Raw genomic sequence first — 21,200 nt, 5'->3', positions numbered from 1 at the left:
AGAGTATTGAAATTTCAAAAATATAGTTCCCCCAGTAATCACTAGATTATTCCATCTATCCGGAAACTTTTCGCCAATCAAGTAACTCAATAATTTACGTTTAAATAGGTGACTAGAATGCCGAATAGGTCATGATTGAATCTTACCAAGTTTATTCAAGAAATTGGTTACTTTTAATAGAATTTTGCTCAAACTGTGGTTTGCGAATATTTTTTCAAAGTTTGAGAAAGCTGCAATTTGTACAGCTCATTTCATTACAGTTGTCAAAGATTTCTCCAATACTTTCCGTATTGCAAAATATGATACGAAAGAAAGGGATTATCACCCTACTCTATGCAACATTATGTCAATAGCAATGAAATTTGGTCGCATTCATGCCTCAATTTTCTAAATTTCACATTAACTCGCGTAATTGGCGAGTGCTAATTACACGACTTACTGTGTAATTTAGGTCAAAGACAAAATCTGCGTCTCAAATTATAATTATACAAAAGTTTCGTTGCTGAGTACCTCGTTTTTGTTACAGTAAGTAGAATTAATACATATAATTAATAATAACAATAATAATATAAATAATATTTAAAAAATTGTTATTCTCATATGTGCAAACAAATACTCTGCGCGTTTTACATTTTGTGATATGTTTTTGAGTAGCATGGGTATGGGATGTGATTTCACTGCAAGATCGTATGTTGAAGGGTCTAGGAGTGTAAACAGTTGTGGGTGGATCATGTTTTGTGATGTGTATCTCTGTTGTTGTGGAACAAACCTGAAACACTAAGTAATATACTTGTACCTTAGCGAAATTAAGTAGTGTTTCAGATTTATAATGCTCAGGATTTTGTGTGTCTTCATAAGGGTTTCAGTTACTGAATATATATATATATATATATTCAGAATTCATTTTTACTCTGTTGGAATATTATAAAAAAGCTTTAATGACTGTTACCGAGAGATAAAAAGATGACACAAGATATATTTAAAAAGATACTACTAGTTTATTAGTTTCGTTGAATAGATCAACATCCTCAGGTATCACAATCAAAGAAGTATATAAAAAATTACAGAGACTTAAAATTGTACTAACAGAACAAGTATAAAAAAACAGTAGCGTGTTTGAAAAACAAATGCGAGTATGAGTTCCAAACAAACGTATACTATGCGCTGTCGCGAGTGCACCAGTACTGAACAGAAGCAACGTGTGGTTCAGAGAGATTGTTACTCAGGCTCTTGTTGATATGAGAGGAATCTAGAGAAATTTCCCTAGATTCAACAATCTTTCTTTCGAGTTCATCGTAGCACACATGGATGTTAGAAGTTTGAGTCCAGTTTACAATGTGTTGGCGGCCTTCGTCTGAGTTAGGTGAAAAGAGAACGTGGCTAGAGAGAGCGCTAGCTCTAGTCCTGTTATAGGCGATATCTCTACGGTGTTCATCCAAACGTAGACGGATGGATTTAGCAGTCTGTCCATAATATGGCTTTCCACAATCACACAAAATCTTGTACACTCCTGGAAACTGAGTAGGAAGATGTTTCTGTCTATGTTTGCTAAGTAATGAACGAAGTTTTGGAAGCGTAGTGAAGCAAGTTTTGAAGTTAAATTTCTTGAGAATCTTGGCCAGTTTTGGTGAAACAGAGCTGATGTAAGGCAAGGAGATGAAGGCTCTTGGGGAAGAGGGATCTTCAGAAGTAGTTGAGTGCCTGGGGGAAAGAAATTTGTCAATTTTCTTTGGAGAGAAACCATTGTTAATAGACATTTTTTTTAAGAAAACGGAGTTCATTTTCAATTTCTGTTTCTTCTTTAAGTAACGATTTGGCTCGGTGAGCTAAGGTGGAAATAATACCACATTTTTGTGGGGGATAGTGATGGGAGGAAGCATGACGGTATCTGTCAGTATGAGTAGGCTTTCTAAAAATTGAGATTTTAATGCTCTCAGCACATCTGGTAAGTTTGAGGTCTAAAAAGGGGAGGCAGTCATCTGATTCCAGTTCGAGGGTGAAAGAGATTTTTTCATGGCACTTGTTTAGGTGGTCCAAAAATAAATAGAGGTTATTGAAACCGTCTTCCCAGATGAGGAAAATATCATCGATATAGCGGTACCAGACTTTTGGTTTAAAGTGAAAGGAGTTAATAGCTTTTTCTTCAAATTCGTTGAGAAATATATCCGCGAGAATCGGCGAGAGTGTATACTGCCCATAGCCAGACCTGAGTTTTGTATGTAGATCTTATTATCATATTTGAAGTATCCTGACTTTATGCAATGGGAGAGAAGAGCAAAGAGTTTTTTTGATAATTTGTTCTTGAGAAGATCGAGGACTTCTTGAGCGGGTACATTTGTAAAGAGAGAAACAATATCAAAACTGGCCATTAAATCTGTTTTTTTTAAGTTTGATATCTTTGATTTTTAATATCTGAAATATCTTTTAATATCTTTTTGACACATGCTTTATTTCAAGAAACACTGAAAACATGAAACGTTATAGCACGTGAGTATACCAAAAATGTCAGGTTACGCAATATGCGTGAGTCTGGGTTTCGGTAAAAAAAAGTGCGTCTCTTGAAAACTGCATTCATAAGAAAAGCATTCTTCATAAATTATCGAAAACTTCAAAGAGATTCGAAGCGGGAAAATATCTCAGTAATTGCAGAACTGGTTTTCTTTTAAATTTTCAAAAGCAATTAGGTATATGACACAGTTTTGAATCTGTACTATCGATCTTATTGAATTGTTCCTTCGTGCAATAATTGTGAATTTACTGATGCATCTCTAGTATCTCCATGAAAGTCAATTATCAGTCTTTAAATTAATCGTTGTAATTAATTTAATAATTACTTGATAATGATGACTCATAAACAATAGTGTTTCTGTATGTTCTTATGCTTCCTTTATAAACGGTTCTAAACCTACTAAGTGGTCATCCAGAGTAGAATAAAGTTTTTAATATCTTTATTAATTTCTCCAATTGGTTTCTAGTCGATGAATATTTAATGAATTTATCGTTCGCAAATATTTATCGACACAGCTGAATTCAGACACATGCCTATATGTTGGAGAAATTACATGAGAGTCACATGATCAATAGGGCGACATTTACAATGTGGAAAGGGAATAAAATTCTTTTTCAAATGAATTGAAAATTAGTTGCAAATGAATACCGTAATTATCTATGGCAAAAAAAACCCTTTTTATTAACTGTTGGCTCTAACAATGGTTTCCATTTTAGTCATGTGCAGATATAAAAAATAACAAGTATTTTTCTATAAAGATAATTAAAACTATTTTCTCACACTTTGCAGAGCAGCTCTACGAAACTTGTTGTTAAAATACCACATCAAGCAAAAAGGTTTGTTATTGAAGCTCCAGCATTGTTTTAAAGCATGTTGTATGAAGAAACGGTTTGACCGTTTCGAAGTCGTCATCGGAGACCTTATGAGAATTCAATCCTCGCATCTGGGTTACCTTGGATTTCAACATTTTAAATCACGAATGCACATATAACGCAAATATACGGAACCTTCTGGTCAGCTCTCGTGTCGTTTAAGTAGTGTAACCCAATTCAACTCCAATACCGAACAGTTTATGCTCAGAAACTCTCTGCTCGAAGTTTCGAAACCTTCAAAGCTTCTACATACATTCGGATTGGAAATTATGTTGGATCTTGATTTCCATTATTCCTGTATAACTGATGACTCCGAAATGAAGCCGTGTGGCTCTTTTCGACCGATAAATTTCCTTAATCACTTACAGACTATTATGGATCAAATACATCCTCATACGCTTCGTATCCATAATATATTTCAATGAAATATCAGTGGTCTTACATTTTAATATCCACTTCGCATCCATGATAACCTTGACATCTTGACCGGTAGCGAGGTTAAAACAATTAAGGATTAAGGAAAAATTATGACATCTCTATAGTGCTAAATCTGAAGGAGTTGCAGGCAAATTTATGTGACACATGATTTCTTCGAGAAATACCTTTAAGATCAGACATTGAAACCCACATGTTATACAGTCGGTTGCTTTAAAGAGTGACATTACGATACCCTACAAATGCTTGAAGCGTTATGCATATTATTTTAGTAACTTCGGTAATCACCATACGTTTTAAGCATGATGGCTTCTGACATATTATCCTCAAGTACTTCCAGGTAGAAAACAACATTCAGGAATGTGTAATATTGACACTAATATCCATGTACAAATGCATATATATATATATACAGTGTTTCGATAATAGAAAGGTATTTACTTTGATGTAATGAGATAACCAATTACATAACTCTCTGCAGACACATAAATTCATTTTTATTAATCTTTTATACTAAATTAATTCATTAAATATGTGAATATCTACCCCACTTCCAGCTCCATTTCCATTTCCATGACCGTCGAACTACCTACCAAATAGTGATTTAAAAAAAGGTAAATCTTCGTTCCTCTTCGGCACAAGCAACAATCTTCTGCCATCGAACCGCCATTTAAGAAGCGATTCAAAACAATAGAATTGCCTTTCCTCTTCGGCAAAAACAACCTGGTAAGGTTGTTTTTGCCGAAGAGGAAACTACCATACCAGGCAGTGATAAAACGAGATAAAATTACCCTTCCTCTTTGGTAAAGGAAACAATCTTCTACCATCGAACTAGCCATTAAGGCAGATTTAAAAAGATAAAAATCGTATTTTCATTTAGTAAACGCAACTATCTTCTTCCATCAAACTACCAGAAGTGTTTTTTTCGTGAAAGGCAACCATTTTTTGCCATCGAACTAGGCAGTGATTTAAAAAAAAAAAAAAAAAAAATTTACCTATCCTCATCGACAGCAGCAACCCTCTATTCACTCTGACTCACTGATATTAGTTGGTAGTAGATCTCTAATTAAGTTTTACGGCAATCTTAATTAGACCCGCTACACCAACCCCAATTCGCCAAGAACAATTGCCGTTTGCTCCTCCATTTAAACAGCATATTATATAACCAATGTTGTATATAAGCGCTTAGAACTTAGGGATAATAGCACTTCCTTAAAGGAGATTTATTGCACATTCATAGTGAACCAGATATCCTCCATTTCTTTCCAACATTAATCCTAACATCCCTTTGATCAAGCTGTTGATTATACTCTAAAAACTGAAGTAAACAGAAACGAATATAAGCATATTCGTTGTTTATACACGCATGTTTATAATAATAAACATGCGTATTTTTCTCCTGTTACGTTTAATTACAGTTGTAAATCAAGTCCGCAGAGGGTCACTATATCAGTGCAGTGTTAGTTGATATTAGAAATGCAGCAGTTGAATAGCAAAAAAAAAATCTTTTTAGTAACTGTGTCCTCTAACAAACGTTTTTCGTTTCAGTCATATCTATCTATATCTTTACTGGACATCCACAGATGTCCACTGGGCAGTATGGTCACTCCGATGCTCAGTGATAGCCTACCCCTTCCTCTTTTTCCAGGAACTTTACCTTCTATTACTGTTCTGAGAAGTCCTCCTTCCATCCTTTCTGTGTCCAAAATATTTTAACTTTCTTCTATCAATATCCTTAAAGAACCTTAAAGTTCTACTGATCTTTTCTAACACCCATTCATTTGTACGACTTTCAGTATATCCACAGAAGGCTGTTGATATCCTCAACAGCCTTCTGTGGATATACATTCCTATCAACAACAATCTTACATTCTTAACCTTCTTCTGATGCCTCCTGAACAGCATTTCTTCACATTAATAATGGATCCTAGGTACTCAAACTTGCTAACTTCCTCAATTCTTTTTCCATTAAGGTAAACTTGTTTCTCAAGAGCTTTCTTGTTTGTGAACCTTTCTTCCTTTGAGAACCATAATCTTTGTCTTGCTATGATTGAGGTGAAGTCCTCTTTATTACTGATCTTATTAATTATGTCTAGAATTTGTCCTAGTTCTTCCGTGCCATTACAAAGGAGTTCTGTATCATCAGCATACCTCAGATTACTGATCAATTTACCTCCTATCCTAATTCCTGTCTCGAGTTTATCCAGTGCTTCACGCATAATGTCCTCCATATATGCAGTATACTAAACAAGTGAGGAGAAAGTAAACATCCTTGCCTTAATCATTTGCCAACCTGAAGCCAATCAGTCAATCCAACACCTGTTCTTACAGTGGCCTCTTGTTACGTGTATACGTTGGCTATCAACCAGATAGTGTGGTAAGGAAAACCCATTCTTTTCATTACTTCCCACAGTTTCACATGTTGAACACAGTCAAAATCTTTAGAGTAGTCTAAGAAGCACATTACCAGAGGAAGTCTAAATTCTTTATATTTTTCTATGATTTGTCTAAGGCAATGGGTCCGATCTCTGGTGCCATTACCTTTCCTAAAACCTGCTTGTTCCTCAGGCATCTCTGCCTTAACTTTGACCTCAATCCTATTTAACATGATCTTCAATAAAATTTTGCTTGTATGAGACACTAAACTAATAGTTCTATAGTTGTTGCGCGCTTTCATATCTCCTTTCGTATGTAGTGGTATGAAAACAGACTTCTTCCGGTCTCTAGGCCATGATCCTGTCTCCCATATCATTGTAATCAATCTATGAAACACTCTTAACCCCCCAACACCTGTGGCTTTAATTAACTCTGCTGGAATTCATCTGCACCTGGTGCCATATTGCTGTTAAGCTTCTTAACTGCTCTTTCAACTTCATACCTAAGTGGAGGAGGTTCCAAATCAAAATTTTCCTGGTGAGAGGGCTCCGCCACATTTTCTTTATTCACTCTACTGTACAGTTCCTCACAGCATTCTTTCCATCTGTTTTTTGATTTCCATTTCTTCTGTTAGTAATGCTCCATTCCTTTCTTTGATAAGATTAAATTTGGACTTAAAATGTTACTTTAAGTCAAGAACTAAATAAAACATCCTTTCATAATGAACCTCCTCATCTGGAACTTTATCTCTTCACATTTATCAGTATAGAACTTTTCCTGATCCTGCGTGATGGCTCTTCTGACTTCTTTATGTAATCTCTTATATTCTTCGGTCCCTGTGTCTCTTTGCTTTTCCAATCGCCTTCTTTTGATTAGTTCCATGTTGAATCTGATATCCATGGGCCTCTTGGTCTTCTTATTGGGCCGAGATACTTCTTGGCTGTATCCTGTATTATCACCTTGATTCCTTCCGAAAGTATTTCTGGTGAGTTCTCCTCATTTGTCTCCAGAAAATCATCCAATCATGTTGATGTTTCTTCTGTAAATACACTAGGAATTACTCTAACATCCAATCTAGTGGAATGTGCCTGACTTGGAATTTTTCGGAGTCTTAGTCTTAATTTGGCTCTTACTAGCTGATGCTCTGTACCACAATCTGCTCCAGGACAAGTGTGCACATCAGAAATGCTTGTCTTCCACCGCTGGAGAGCCAGGATGTCACCAGAATTGGTGCCTTGACCCATCAATGTTAGATATCCAAGTATGGATCAGTCGTGGGTATTTCTGGAAGCATGTACTGGTAATAATTAATCTGTTAGCATGGGTATATTCTAACAGTCTTTCACCACGGGTGTTGCTTTCACCCAGACTAAACATGCCACACTGCGGCCTAACTCTCCCACTCTTTCCCACTTTTGCGTTTAAGTCCCCTAAGATGTAAAGCATATCTCTCCTTGGTAGACAGTCCAAAACAGTCTGTAAGTTTTCATAGAATTGCTCATTCTCTTCTTCAGGCCTATCTGGGGTGCATAAGCTACCACGATTGATACATTGGTAGGCTGAGCCTAAGTCTAATCATTATTAGATTCATTATTAGTCTATTTTGCATTTTCTATTATTCATTATCTAATCATTATTAGATAATCCTATCATTAATGCGGTTATAACCAAGAAGGCGTCTTGCCTGAGCTGTCTTCAGTATCACATCTACCCCATTTTGTTTTGAGTCACCACCTGAGCAAATAACTAGCTTACCATCCTGTCTTTTGAAATGACCTTCTCCATTCCATCTGGTATTCATATAATTCCCAGGATGTCAATCGTATACCTATCCATCTCTTTACAGACAATCTCAAGAGCCGATCTGTAGACCTCGAACATTCCATGTGCCTATGTAAAATTCCCTTCTAAGATTAATCTTATATCTTCTGTGTTGCTAATTCACAATATCACTGATTTTTGATGGAGATGGAGACTGTAATATACTTCTCGAACAGGACCGTCTTCCTAAGCCCTGAACGCGGCTCTGATTATTCTGCGCGACAGCCGACGCAGCATGAAATGTGTTATAAGGCACAATCATATTAGCAATTTGGAGTGAAGTCACTGCAAGAAGAAAGTGGTACGGTTGCAGAGGCCCTTTCCACATTAGATGAAATAGAAAAATAGGAAAGATTCACCCCAGCCCTCGAATACTCTAATAGCATCGCGGGAAGGAGCAGGAAGAAAAGAAAGAAGGAGAGAAAACAAAAAGGGGAGGAACCAGTCTACAGATAATATAACAGATGTATATTACGTGAAGTAAGGCATGGTCTCCAGCATCGGGTACCTCGGGTTTGCCATGCCCGTACTCACTAAAGTGAGCCCATGAGGTAATTTAGTCATATGCAGATATACAGTATATAAAGAAAACGAGTATTTTTGTACAATCATAAGGGAATGTATTTCCTCGCACGTTGCAGAGAAACTTTATCGAACGTTTTGTTAAAACACCACATCATATAGAAAAGTTTGGTATTAAAGATTGTGCATTTTTTTTCAATTTGAAATGTATGGTAGAAACTCTGAAGGCTTCTAAATTTTTACCATGGAGCTAATGAGAAGGCAAACCCCAGCATCGGATTTGTCTTGGGTTTTAATACTTTAATACGCCCTATCTATTCATTCTCAGGTACTAAAGAGGGCTTTTTTAAACTGATCCCAGAATCCCTGGAGTGGATCCGGGAATTAAGGATTAAGCTCTAGCTCCTGATTCTTAATTTTAATGTTTAATCATTTCAACCTATTGTAAAATGATTTTTACAATTGTTTTTATGCTGATTTATGTAATATCCTGAGACCTGTACATCGTACACTAAATAATATAAATAAATACTTAAATGCACAAACAGTTCCAAAATGCACCAAAAGAATAATATGTTGAAGCTTTTGATCGGCGCTCGTTCCTTTTTACTACTGCAAGCAAGTCAACTCCGATGCCGAAGTTGCATTCTCAGTTGCTCTGTGCTCAAAATTTTGAAACTCAAAATGTTTACATATATTCGGTTTTGGAATAATTTTGGATTTTTAATTTCACTCTTTCTTCATCACTGACATCTCAGACATGAAGCTGTGTGACTTTTTAATTCACTATTAGCACATCTATATATCTTGTAAGAATATTTAGTTTATTTGTTTATTAATTATTTTCTTTATATTGACGTTACGCTGAGTTCCACACAATCAACAACGTCGTCTATTTCGTTCTTTCTCTGCACAACATTTCACTAGTTGCTAGTCGATTCCCTTTTAAATCTCAATTGGGCGGAAGATGGGGTTGATGTAGATGATTGGTAGTTGAGGTTCGGTGTAGTGTGAAGACAGAGAGTTGTACAGTTGGTGTCCTCACGCGATGAGTCTACGTGCTCCTTGGAAGTGTCACGAATAATAATAATAATAATAATTTTTTTTATTGTTCTTTCAAATATTTACATATGTACAATGATCATCTATTCAGTATATTATTTTACAAGGTTCAGTACTTTGTGCTACATATAATGAGATTTAAATAGTAATGATGATAACAGTTTTTTTTTATATATAAAAATCATAATAATAATTTACAATTATATTGTTCAGAGTTACATAAGTTGTATAATATTACATGTTGTGGTTCACTATTTTTTTTTTTCAAATTTGAAAAGGTGTGATTATACAACAGTATTTACACATATGCAATCTGAATATTATGCGTCCTTATTTTCACAAACATACGGTGTAAACTCATGATTTATTTTTAAAATAATTTTTTTTTATATTGCATACATTTGTTACAGTTATTATATACATTACATACATTTGTTACAATTATTATATACATTACATTCATTTGTTTACATATGATACATTACTTACATTTGTTTACATATGATACATTACTTACATTTGTTTACATGTGATATTTACATTACGTACATTGGTTTACATATAATACATACATTGGTTTTCTTGTGATGCGTACATTACATGCATTTGGTTACATATGATACATTTTGAATGTATCGTATGTAACCAATGTTACATATGATACATCTTGGATGTATCGTATGTAACCAAAGGCGTGTAATGTATTTGGTTACATATGATAATGATACGTAATATGATATGATACGTAATTTTTTTTTCCTTTCATCCTCGAAGCTTAAATGTAAGCTTATCTGAGGATGACACCAGTTTTTTATGTATTTTGTATTTTTCTTTTTTTTTGCTGTTAGGATACTACGGAATCTATGATTGAGAAATTCACGCGGGCGCACGCGCGCACGCACGCACACACACACACACACACACACACACACACACACACACACACACACACACACACACACACACACACACACACACACACACACACACACACACACACACACACACACACACACACACACACACACACACACACACACACACACACACACACACACACACACACACACACACACACACACACACACACACACACACACACACACACACACACACACACACACACACACACACACACACACACACACACACAATAAATTGGAATGTACTGATGAGTAGCTGAACTGGAAGCCTGAGCGAATATATTGTGTTTCATTAAGTTTGTATGGTATTTTGGGTGCGGGTTTCTTGTTCGTAGTATGTCTTTAGAGCACTTTTCAGGCTATTGTAGTTTGTAAGGTTTCTGTATTCAAAATTTGTTTATCATGTCTGGGATGTAGAAGTTTCGCGTGGCCTTTCCGTAGTGATTATTGTATTTATATGTGATATAATTAGTAGTCTGAGGTCTTGTTATACGGTATATATTTCTGACTGTCCTGTAGTTGGCATCAAAATAATGTTTTAGCAAGGCTGCATAGTGACGTATATGTTTTGTGTCAGTATTTTGTGTTCTGCCATTGCAATGTTTATAAGGTTGTGATTTTCTCTTTGTTCCCAAAAGATCAGTTTTGTCATTTTGTACTGTATCGACATTAATCTATTTAATTTGTAGGGTACACAGAAAGCATACGTTGTTATAGCGTATCTTAGTATATTTTGGCATAGTGCTTTGTATATTAGTGTTTTTAGGCGTATGGGAACTATGTCTTTTAATCTGTAGAGTTTGCCACTTATTGTTCGGAGTTTGTTGTGTAGATGTTTTATATGGCTCTTCCAGTTCATATCTGCATCGAGGTAAATTCCAAGGTATCGTATTGTTTCAACCTGAGTGATTGTAGTGGTTTTGCTGTTCTGTGTGTTTTTTGTGTTGGAAAGTGGATGTTGGATGGTTATATATTTGTTATCAACTGGTCGAGTCAGTGGATTTCTGAATACAATTAATTTTGTCTTTTCTGAGTTTAAGTGTATGGAGTTTTTCGTGAGCCAGTCTATGATCAGATTTATATCATGTTGCATATTTGTTTGGACTATGCTTGCGTTATTATGGATGGATATTATTGCTGTATCGTCTGCGTACTGGAATATCTTACCTTTGAGTGGTAACTGATTAATATCGTGCGTGTAAATGTTGAATAGAGTTGGGGAGAATACAGCTCCCTGTGGCACTCCACGGGTTATTGGTAGCTCTCTTCTTCGGTTTGATCCGATACGTGTGATATGCTTTCTATTTTGGAGGTAGTTTGTAAACCACCTGTGAAGAGGCCCGTCTATTCGAACATGCCTCAGCTTTTCTAACAAGGTTTGATGTGTAACTGTATCGAATGCTTTGGTTAGATCTATAAAGACTACCATGGCTATTTTGTTTTTGTCTAAGGCGGTATTAATTACGTCTGTAAAGTCTTCCAAGAGAGATGTTGTTTCCTTATTTTTCTGAAAACCATATTGTGTTTTGGGGATAATATTAAAGATCTCAGTGTATGCTGTGAGTTTCTTCAGTATGATCCGCTCCATAATTTGATTTATAATTGGTAATGTTGCTATGGGTCTGTAATTGCTGATTAAATTTCTTTTTCCTTGTTTGTATATGGGTGTAATTATGGCGGTCTTTAGCGTACTTGATATCTGTCCTGTTTTAAATATTTTATTTATTAGTTTTAGTAGCATAGGACTTAAACTAGTTGCATGTTGCTTTATATCTTTAGGTCTGATACCATTTATTCCTGGGCCTTTGTTTGGTTTGATTTGATGTATTGCATAGAGAAGTTCTGCTTCTTTTATGGTAGGGAACCATAATGTCTGTTTTGATCGCGGTCCAAGTGGAGGGTCTGGTTTTGTGATTGGGGGAATATTTCTGTGAAGTTCTTGGATGGAGTCTGCAAAGTATTGGTTAAATTCATTTGCTAGTTGTTGGATAGGTTTTGCATTTTTCATGAAGCTGTGTTTTATGGTTTCGGAAGCAGTAGTGTTGGGAACAGAATCTAGCATCTCATTAATCAGATGCCAGGTTTGTTTCATGTTGTTTTGTGCGGAGGTTAGTTTGTCTCTGTAGCAGCTTCTTTTTGCATTTCTGATTTGTGTTGTAAGGCGATTCCTTATTATCTTATATTCAGTTTATAAAGTTGTGTTATTTGGATATCGCTTTAATTCTTTCCATAAAGCGTCCTTTCTGTGTATTTCTAGGATTAAGATTTGTGTTATCCAAGGATTTTGTGTTGTTTTTGATCGAATTCTGACTTTCTTTGTAGCTTTCTTATATATTTCCTGCAGTGTGAGTTTAATGTTGTTGTATAAGTTTATTTTACATTACAAATACATTTTAGTATTTCTCAGATAAATTACATACATTATATGAACACAATTATGCATAACAAATACTTTCTCGCTCATAATTGTTTTTTAAATAATAATAATTACAACATATCTTATTATAATTTTCATAATGATGATTTTTACAGATGTTTCTTTGCAATTTTACACTCTATATATACAATATCAATGGATATAATCACTCTATATTGCATACTTTTATTACAGTTATTACATACATTTGATTACATATGATACTTACATTACATACATTTGTTTACATATAATACATACATCACATACTCTGGTTTACATGTGATACGTACATTACATGCACTTGGTTACATATGATACATCTTGGATGAGAACTAATTTCGCTGCTTGAATCCTCGAAGCTTACATGTAACCTTATCTGAGGATGGCACCCGTTGGTTATTATTTATTGTTTTTTTTTGCTGTGTTGGGAAGCTACGAAATCTATGATTGAAAAATTCCCGCGCGCGCGCGCGCGCACACACACACACACACTGGTAGCTCTCTGCTTCGGTTTGACCCGATACGTGTGATATGCTTTCTATTTTGGAAGTAGTTTGTAAACCACATGTGAAGAGGCCCGTCTATTCCAACATGCCTCAACTTTTCTAACAAGGTTTGATGTATAAGTGTATCGAATGCTTTAGTTAGATGAATAAAGACACCATGGCAATTTTGTATTTTCTTTTTGCATTTCTGATTTGTGTTGTAAGGCGATTCCTTGTTATCTTATATTCAGTTTTTAAAGCTATTTTATTTGGATATCGCTTTAATTCTTTCCATAAAGCGTCCTTTCTGTGTATTTCTAGGATTAAGTTTTGTGTTATCAAAGGATTCTGTGTTGATTTTAAACTAATTCTGACTTTCTTTGTAGCTTTCTTATGTATTTCCTCCAGTGTGAGTTTAATGTTGTTTTATAATATATCTGCTGAATCTGATGCCAGGTGTTCCCAGTCTGTTTTTCTTATTTCGTTGTTGACTATTTCTTCGTCTATTATTGTTTTATCCTGCAAAATATTCAGACCAGCTGAGAGAATACTGTGCAATTTACAAACAGGATTCACCGCCTTCATAGTCCGTAACTACTTTCGGGTGTAATTTAAAACAGTGAAACTCACAATTGGAAGAAAAATAAATAAAAAAGAAAGTAAAATATTATCTCTTTTGTGAGACATCTTTAAGAAAGGCTGAAATGCTGCACGTTTTCTTTATCTTACCTTTATCTATGATAAAAATTTATACAGACCTTCATTCCACTATCATCTACATATTCCAACGAGATTTAACTTTTAATTATAAAATATTTGCATAATCATGTGTTAATATTGTCGCTTTACAAAATTCTTGTAGGTTATCAAATTGCTCACTTTTTTTTCCCTAATTTCTCTGATTTTCTTACTAGATTTTTTATTCAGTTGTCAAATATACTTTTTGATGAACTTTAAGGAGATCTAATAAACTGCTCATTAGGAAACTGTGTGTTTCTCTGTTTCGGAAACCTCTTCTCTTTGGATTTTAAGGTCATTAATACAGCCTTAAAATTATATCTAATTCCAATATGATTTCTTGCACAAGGAATGGGCGTCCTGTATTAAGGAACAACAAAAATATATTTCATAAAACGAAATGGAGAGCCCAGCACTAATAAAATATCTTATTTATGCTGCTCCTCGTTGGCTGAATGGTTAGTGTTTCCGTTCTTAATCAATAGATTACTGGTGCGAATCCCACCATAAGCACGGATTTGAGTAAATATAAGACCATCACCACCTGCTCATTAAAGGAGTGAATGGACTTGAAAGTACCATGCTTCTCTGCAGAAGGATTTCCAAATCATAATTAATCACTGTAAAATTTCATAATTCATCTTAATTTAATTGGTTGTAAATCACTGACTTCACTGACAGCCAGATAAAGTGCAATTGAACTCGATCAACTAGTTTCTCTAATGAGTAGTTTACAATATTTTAGAAGGATTTCCAAATCATATAACACTTATTTTTTTATGTGGATTCCACGTACATAAAATGTTTCTGCTAACTTATAAGATATATTTGAACCATGGTTAGGCTAAGGATTTATCCCTATTTTTATTCATTCTTATATATATATATATATATATATATATATATATATATATATATATATATATATATATATACTGTACTGTATATTTTTTATTTTTACAGAGTGTGGAAACCCTGCTCTTGAGATCAACATGGAACTTTTTCGAGCCACTTCAGACCTTCAATATATGTGGAGGTTGTCTCACACTGGAAGATGAAACTCATCTCCCACCTAACGAAAATGACAAACATCCATGCACATAGAAGGATTCGAACCCGGGAGCTGTTGACTGTTGAGCAGACACGCAATCACTTGGCCGATCTTTTATGATGTACTTTACACTGATTTACTATCTTTAGTGTGTGGGATTCACAGGTTTCTAAATCCATCATTTTACACATAATTAATTATCTGTATAAACTGATCTCGAGCGGGTTTTCAGTTTTGATTTGATCAATTTTTTCTATTCTTTTTGCATCATTACTTATTAAGATTATTAAAAAACGTTGTAAAACTATTCATTAGAGAAACTAGTTGATCGACTTCAATTGCACTTTATCTGGCTGTCAGTGAAGTCAGTGATTTACAACCAATTAAATTAAGATTAATTATGAAATTTTGCAGTGATTATTTTAATAGTAGTAATGTGACATTTCAACGTAGTTATAATGTTTTATTTTTAAATTAAATGTTTAAAAATAAACTCAAAAAAATTTGAACAAAATAATTAAAAATAATAATTACATTTACGTTTTATTGAAATAAAGTTATATTTAAATTTGTAAGACTTGAAGAAGGTAATTATTAAAAACATAACTTATTATTACATCAATTAAAAATTAAAGATAAATATTTCATTTTCTCTATCTTTCTTTCATTTAAATATTTTGTTATTTAAATGAAAGTTTCAAATAGATTTTTAAATTAAAAAATTGCCTTTCACTTGTAACATTAAAATTGAAATGCATCTTAATTGTACTGAAACATATTTTAAATGTAATCAAGCAAATGGTTCTTACACTTTGCTAATGTAAGCGAATTAATTTTATTTGCATTTTATGAACGTGTTATGCAATGTTATAAATTCTGAACTCAACAACTCTCAAGTCATTTAAATTTTGCATCCCTCAATTTTTGTATATTGTTTTAAATTGATTAATATCGATTCTGTTGCCAACCCCATTTCATAAACCACCGACACCGAACCACCAAATCAAAACATAAATAGAAAAAGATAAACCACTTTATCCCCGAATCAAAAGCCCTTCATTTCTTTCTCTTTGAATCACAGAAATGAACTGGTAGTAGCGAATTACAGTACTTGTTAATTAAGATTATTTCTTTTAATGAGAACAGCTGTAGAGGCCGACAGTAAATACTGTGATTCAATATGATATCGCCTGACCCCTTCCAAATTAAGATTCAGCTGTTTCACCTATATTTTACTAAGGTTTATGCACAAAAAGTAACATAAGTAAAAACCAATTTATTTACATAAAATTCAACAATTGGCCGAAACACTTACGCAATAATAGTAAAAAAAATTGAAATGGTCAGAGCGAAATCAACAGAATATTTTAGCGATGAGAACAATGCTCTCATATGTGTCGGACAATACGTTTATTTGAATCACTGTGGGACATCAAATTACAGGCAAAACCATCATGAATGTACCATACTGTAACGGAGACTTGGAGAACCAATATGTTTTTCCATTACATTCATCTTTTTTTGCAAAGAAATTCGACAGTTTCGATTTAAAATATATGAGCAGTTATTTGTATCTTTCGAAATAAGCCGCCTTTATGATGTGAATTCTAAATAGGATTACGGCCAAGTTGAGGCAGAGATGCTCGAGGAACAAGCAGGTTTAAGAAAGGTAAAGGTATCAGAAATCGGATCCTTTGCTTTAGACAGATGATAAAAAAAGTATAGAAAATTTAGACTTCCTATGGTAATGTGTTTCTTAAATTACTCTAAAGCTTTTAACTGTCTTCAGCATGGTAAACTGTGGGAAGTAATGAAAATAATGGGTTATTCTCAACACACTACCAGGTTGATAGCTAACTTGTACAGGGAGTAAGAAGCCATGGTGAGAACATGTGTTAGATTTGACTGACTGTCTTCAGGTGGGAAATGGAGTTACACAAGGATGTTTACTTTCTTTTCACTTGTTTTGTATGTATGCTAAGGATATCATGCCTGTAGCATTGGATAAGCTCAAGACAGGACTGACGAATGCTGATGATAACGTACTCCTTTGTAATGGAGTAGGTTATGATCAGCATGGAGAGCAAGGACGAACTAGCACAAATTCTTGACAAAATTAATGAGATCAGTAATAACAGAGGACTTCAACTCATTCCTAGCAAGACAAAGATTTTGGTTCCCGAAGGAAATACAGACAGAAAAGCTGTTGAGAAACAAGTGTACCTTAATGGAGAAAGAACTGAATAATTCAACAAGTTCGAGTACCTAGGATCCATTATTAATGTGAAGAATTGCTGTTCAGAAGACGTCAGAAAAAGATTAGGAATGACTAAAACAACAGTCAGAGACGTGTTTAAATCTTGTAAGATAAATCTATCTCTACGGGAACAAAATTGCAGATTTTGGATTCCGTTCTTTTTCCAAAAGCGACTTATGGATGCCAGATTGGAGCCCAAAGAAGTCTGAAAGGAAAAGGACAGCTGCTTCTGAGATGTGGTGTTACAGAAGGCTGTTGAGGATTTGTCCGCCTTTTATCATCTGCTAAAAGGCGGACAAATTAACGGTTGCTAGAAAGGATCAGTAGAACTTTAAGGCTCCTTAAAATATTAGCAGAAGTAAGTTGAAATACTTTGATACATTGAAAAGATGGAAGGAGGATTTCCCAGAACACTAATAGAAGAAAAATTTCATGGAAAAAGAGAAAGGGGTAGATAATCAATGAGATTGATGGATGGTGTTTCTAGAGTGACTGCTCTTCATAGAGTTAAAGCCTTCAGAAAAGCATACAACAAGATCACATGGCAAGGACTGGCATCAGCAAGTATCGGGATGACCATACTGCCCAATGGATGAATGATGATGACATGACTTGAAGGAAGAAAGGAGTATATTCTTCTATTTATTTCCACAAGTTGAGAATGATAGCTGAAATCCTGTCAAGGATGAAAGGAGGTTTTCCACTCATTCACAACCGAAAGTGAATTAGCTTTTAAGAAGGTTTCAGACGGGTGTTGGAAATTTGGAATTTTCCACCAACAAAATGTTGTTTTGAAAAATGTTTCTCCGTTGTCCTGCAAAGCAGTCTAGAATAATTTATGCTTTAGTCGTGTGATTTAGTTGTTTCATTTAATTAAGTTGATGACATAAATACATGCATCTGCCACGTGTTTAAGCCGGTGTGCTTTTCTAATGGCAACTGCTGCCTGCTCGTGAGACCAGGTAACCCTGTTCTTTAAGAGGAGACGCAAATCGCCTCGTATTACTCAGTCTGTCTTACAACTTATATCTACCATAGCTCTTCGCATAGTCTCCCACTCCTGGTTATAACTGTAATTGGAGGATCGTTACATGAATTGGCTGTGTTGATATACGTTGATCTGATGAAGAATTCAGCTCATGTTGCACAGACGAGGATCAGGAAACCTGATGAATGCTCTTGCATATTATTAAGATCCTCCAAACCAGTATGCACTCTCCACCCATAGACCACCAGTATGCACTCTCCACCCATAGACCACCAGTATGCACTCTCCACCCATTTATTGTAAGAATTTCGTGTTTCTTAATGGCAACTCTGCATTACAGAGCAGGAACCATAAGAAAGCGGTGAGCTGATTCAGGCATTAAACCTAATGGACTGAAGTTTCAACTTGACGAAGTAAAACATGTTCGGATGCTATGAAAAAAATGCTACGGGTATCAGTACACATTATCTTACGTTAAATACCAATGGTCTTTACTGTAACGCCAATCTGGTTGGCCAGTAGTCAGCGTGTCCACTCTCCATTCAACAAGGTGTGGGTTCATATCCTGCCATAGGCATGGATGCTTGTGATTTTCTTTAGGTAGGAGATGAAGATCATCGTCGCGTGTGAGAATTTCCTCAGCTTACAGAAGGGCTAAAAGAGGCTTGAAATATTTTCATGCGTTCTTTACGGCAGAATTTCAGGATTACGACGAAATAAAAAATAAAAAAGTATATACAATAATAATAATAATAATAATAATAATAATAATAATACAAAAAAAAACACGGTACTGATGTATTACAACCTTTCATCGGTTGAGAGTCATGAAAAAAAAAAAAAAAACAGCTTGCGCCATTTACAAGCAATCATTGTTTATGCATTCCTTAAAACTGTAAGTAGCTTCCTGTTTTGCAATCGTTGCGTCATTAGTTGCATATCGTTATATTTGTTACGTGTTTTTATTTCTTAAACACAGAAACATGCATTAAGTATATTTTTTGCTTTACCTGAAAAATAAAAAGGAGGTGGAAGACAGAGGAGGGGTTAATCCTTCTTTTACTGGTACAATGTAGGCAAACGTTGTTCTACGCACACAAGTATCGAAAGTTCACTTTATATTACTGCTTGGTAAAGGAAACCTTGCAAGTATCTCTTTTGTTAATGATTCAAAATTTCATTTCCAATCATAATAAAAATACTCAAATACTCTTAAATGTCATAGAAAAAATACGCACATTTGACATAGCATACTTCATCATTCTGAACAAAACAGTTTTATGTTATTATTAAAGTAGTTATATCTGTTTTATTTTTCTACTCTGCGTTATTAAAGAAAACATCGTATTGTGCTTCATTTGATTCTAATTGATTTGGTGTTCGTTTTCAGGACATGTTCAGAGCGCCCAGCACCCTGGATAAAGCAATTAAAGAAGTGTATGCTAATTTTAAGATACCTTACGAAAAATGTACAACCGCATCCCAGACATTTCAAATGATTCTAGATAACTGCACTGTCTTAGCTCCGGTAAGTAATTCAATCCCAATTGCTTGAGCATTGTATAAATTCTGATCCCATACTTTGTTTTATGATAAATTATGTTTGTTGTTTATTCATTTAGTTTAGTAAATAGCTTATTTGCAGTTTATCATGAAAATTTATAAATGGGTACTGATTTGAAATATATACTGATATATAAATTTATGCATTAAATGAAAAAATTTAACATATTAAAATTTTAATTATCTTGATTAATATAAGATATTGGAAGAAGCAGATAGAAATCATGTAAAAAGTAATACATTTAGATTACTTTCGTAATTCATGACATGCATAATTCATGACATTTTAAGCCTAATGTTTTTAAGATATTTATATATTTAATGATAATATAAGGTAATAATGTAATTATCATTACATTATTACCTTATATTATTATTTACATATCATTACCTTATTACATTACACTATCATTTATATATCATTACATTATTATATTAGATTAGCATTTACATATCATTACATTACACTATCATTTATATATCAATATATTATATTATTATTTACATAACATTATCTTATTACATTACATTACATTACATTTTATTTACATATCATTACATTACATTATCATTTAGATATTACCTTATTACATTACATTAGCATTTACATATCATTACATTACACTATAATTTTTATATCAATACATTACATCATCATTTACATATCATTACCTTACTACATTACATTACATTACACTATCATTTACATATCATTACCTTATTACATTACATTACACTATCATTTATATATTAATATATTACACTATCATTTACATATCATTACCTTATTACATTACATTACACTATCATTTATATATTAATATATTACACTATCATTTACATATTATTACCTTATTACATTACATTATCATTTATATATCAATATATTACACTATCATTTACATATTATTACCTTATTACATTACATTATCATTTATATCTCAATACATTACACTATCATTTACATATCATTACCTTATTACATTAGATTAGCATTTACATATCATTACCTTATTACATTACATTAGCATTTACATATCATTACATTACACTATAATTTATATATCAATACATTACATCATCATTTACATATCATTACCTTACTACATTACATTACATTACACTATCATTTACATATCATTACCTTATTACATTACATTATCATTTATATATCAATAA

General features: G+C 33.8%; 1 protein-coding gene across 2 annotated transcripts in view; it reads left to right on the top strand.

The window, feature by feature from the left end:
• LOC150093566 (uncharacterized) overlaps nt 1-21,200 on the top strand; it is a 125,313-nt gene that overhangs the window by 79,875 nt on the left and 24,238 nt on the right. For both annotated transcript variants that reach the window (XM_090412882.1, XM_090412883.1), the window contains one exon: nt 19,849-19,986. In XM_090412882.1, coding sequence (XP_090269008.1) covers nt 19,849-19,986 — 138 coding nt within the window. The remainder of the gene's footprint in view (nt 1-19,848; nt 19,987-21,200) is intronic.

The sequence above is a fragment of the Typopeltis vanoorti genome, chromosome 23 (genome assembly GCF_054136105.1).
Source record: "Typopeltis vanoorti isolate ZY-2024b chromosome 23, IOZ_Tvanoo_1.0, whole genome shotgun sequence".
Taxonomy (NCBI): domain Eukaryota; kingdom Metazoa; phylum Arthropoda; class Arachnida; order Uropygi; family Thelyphonidae; genus Typopeltis; species Typopeltis vanoorti.
The sequence above is the reverse complement of the archived record's forward strand: the minus strand, read 5'-3'. Positions and strand labels throughout refer to the sequence as shown.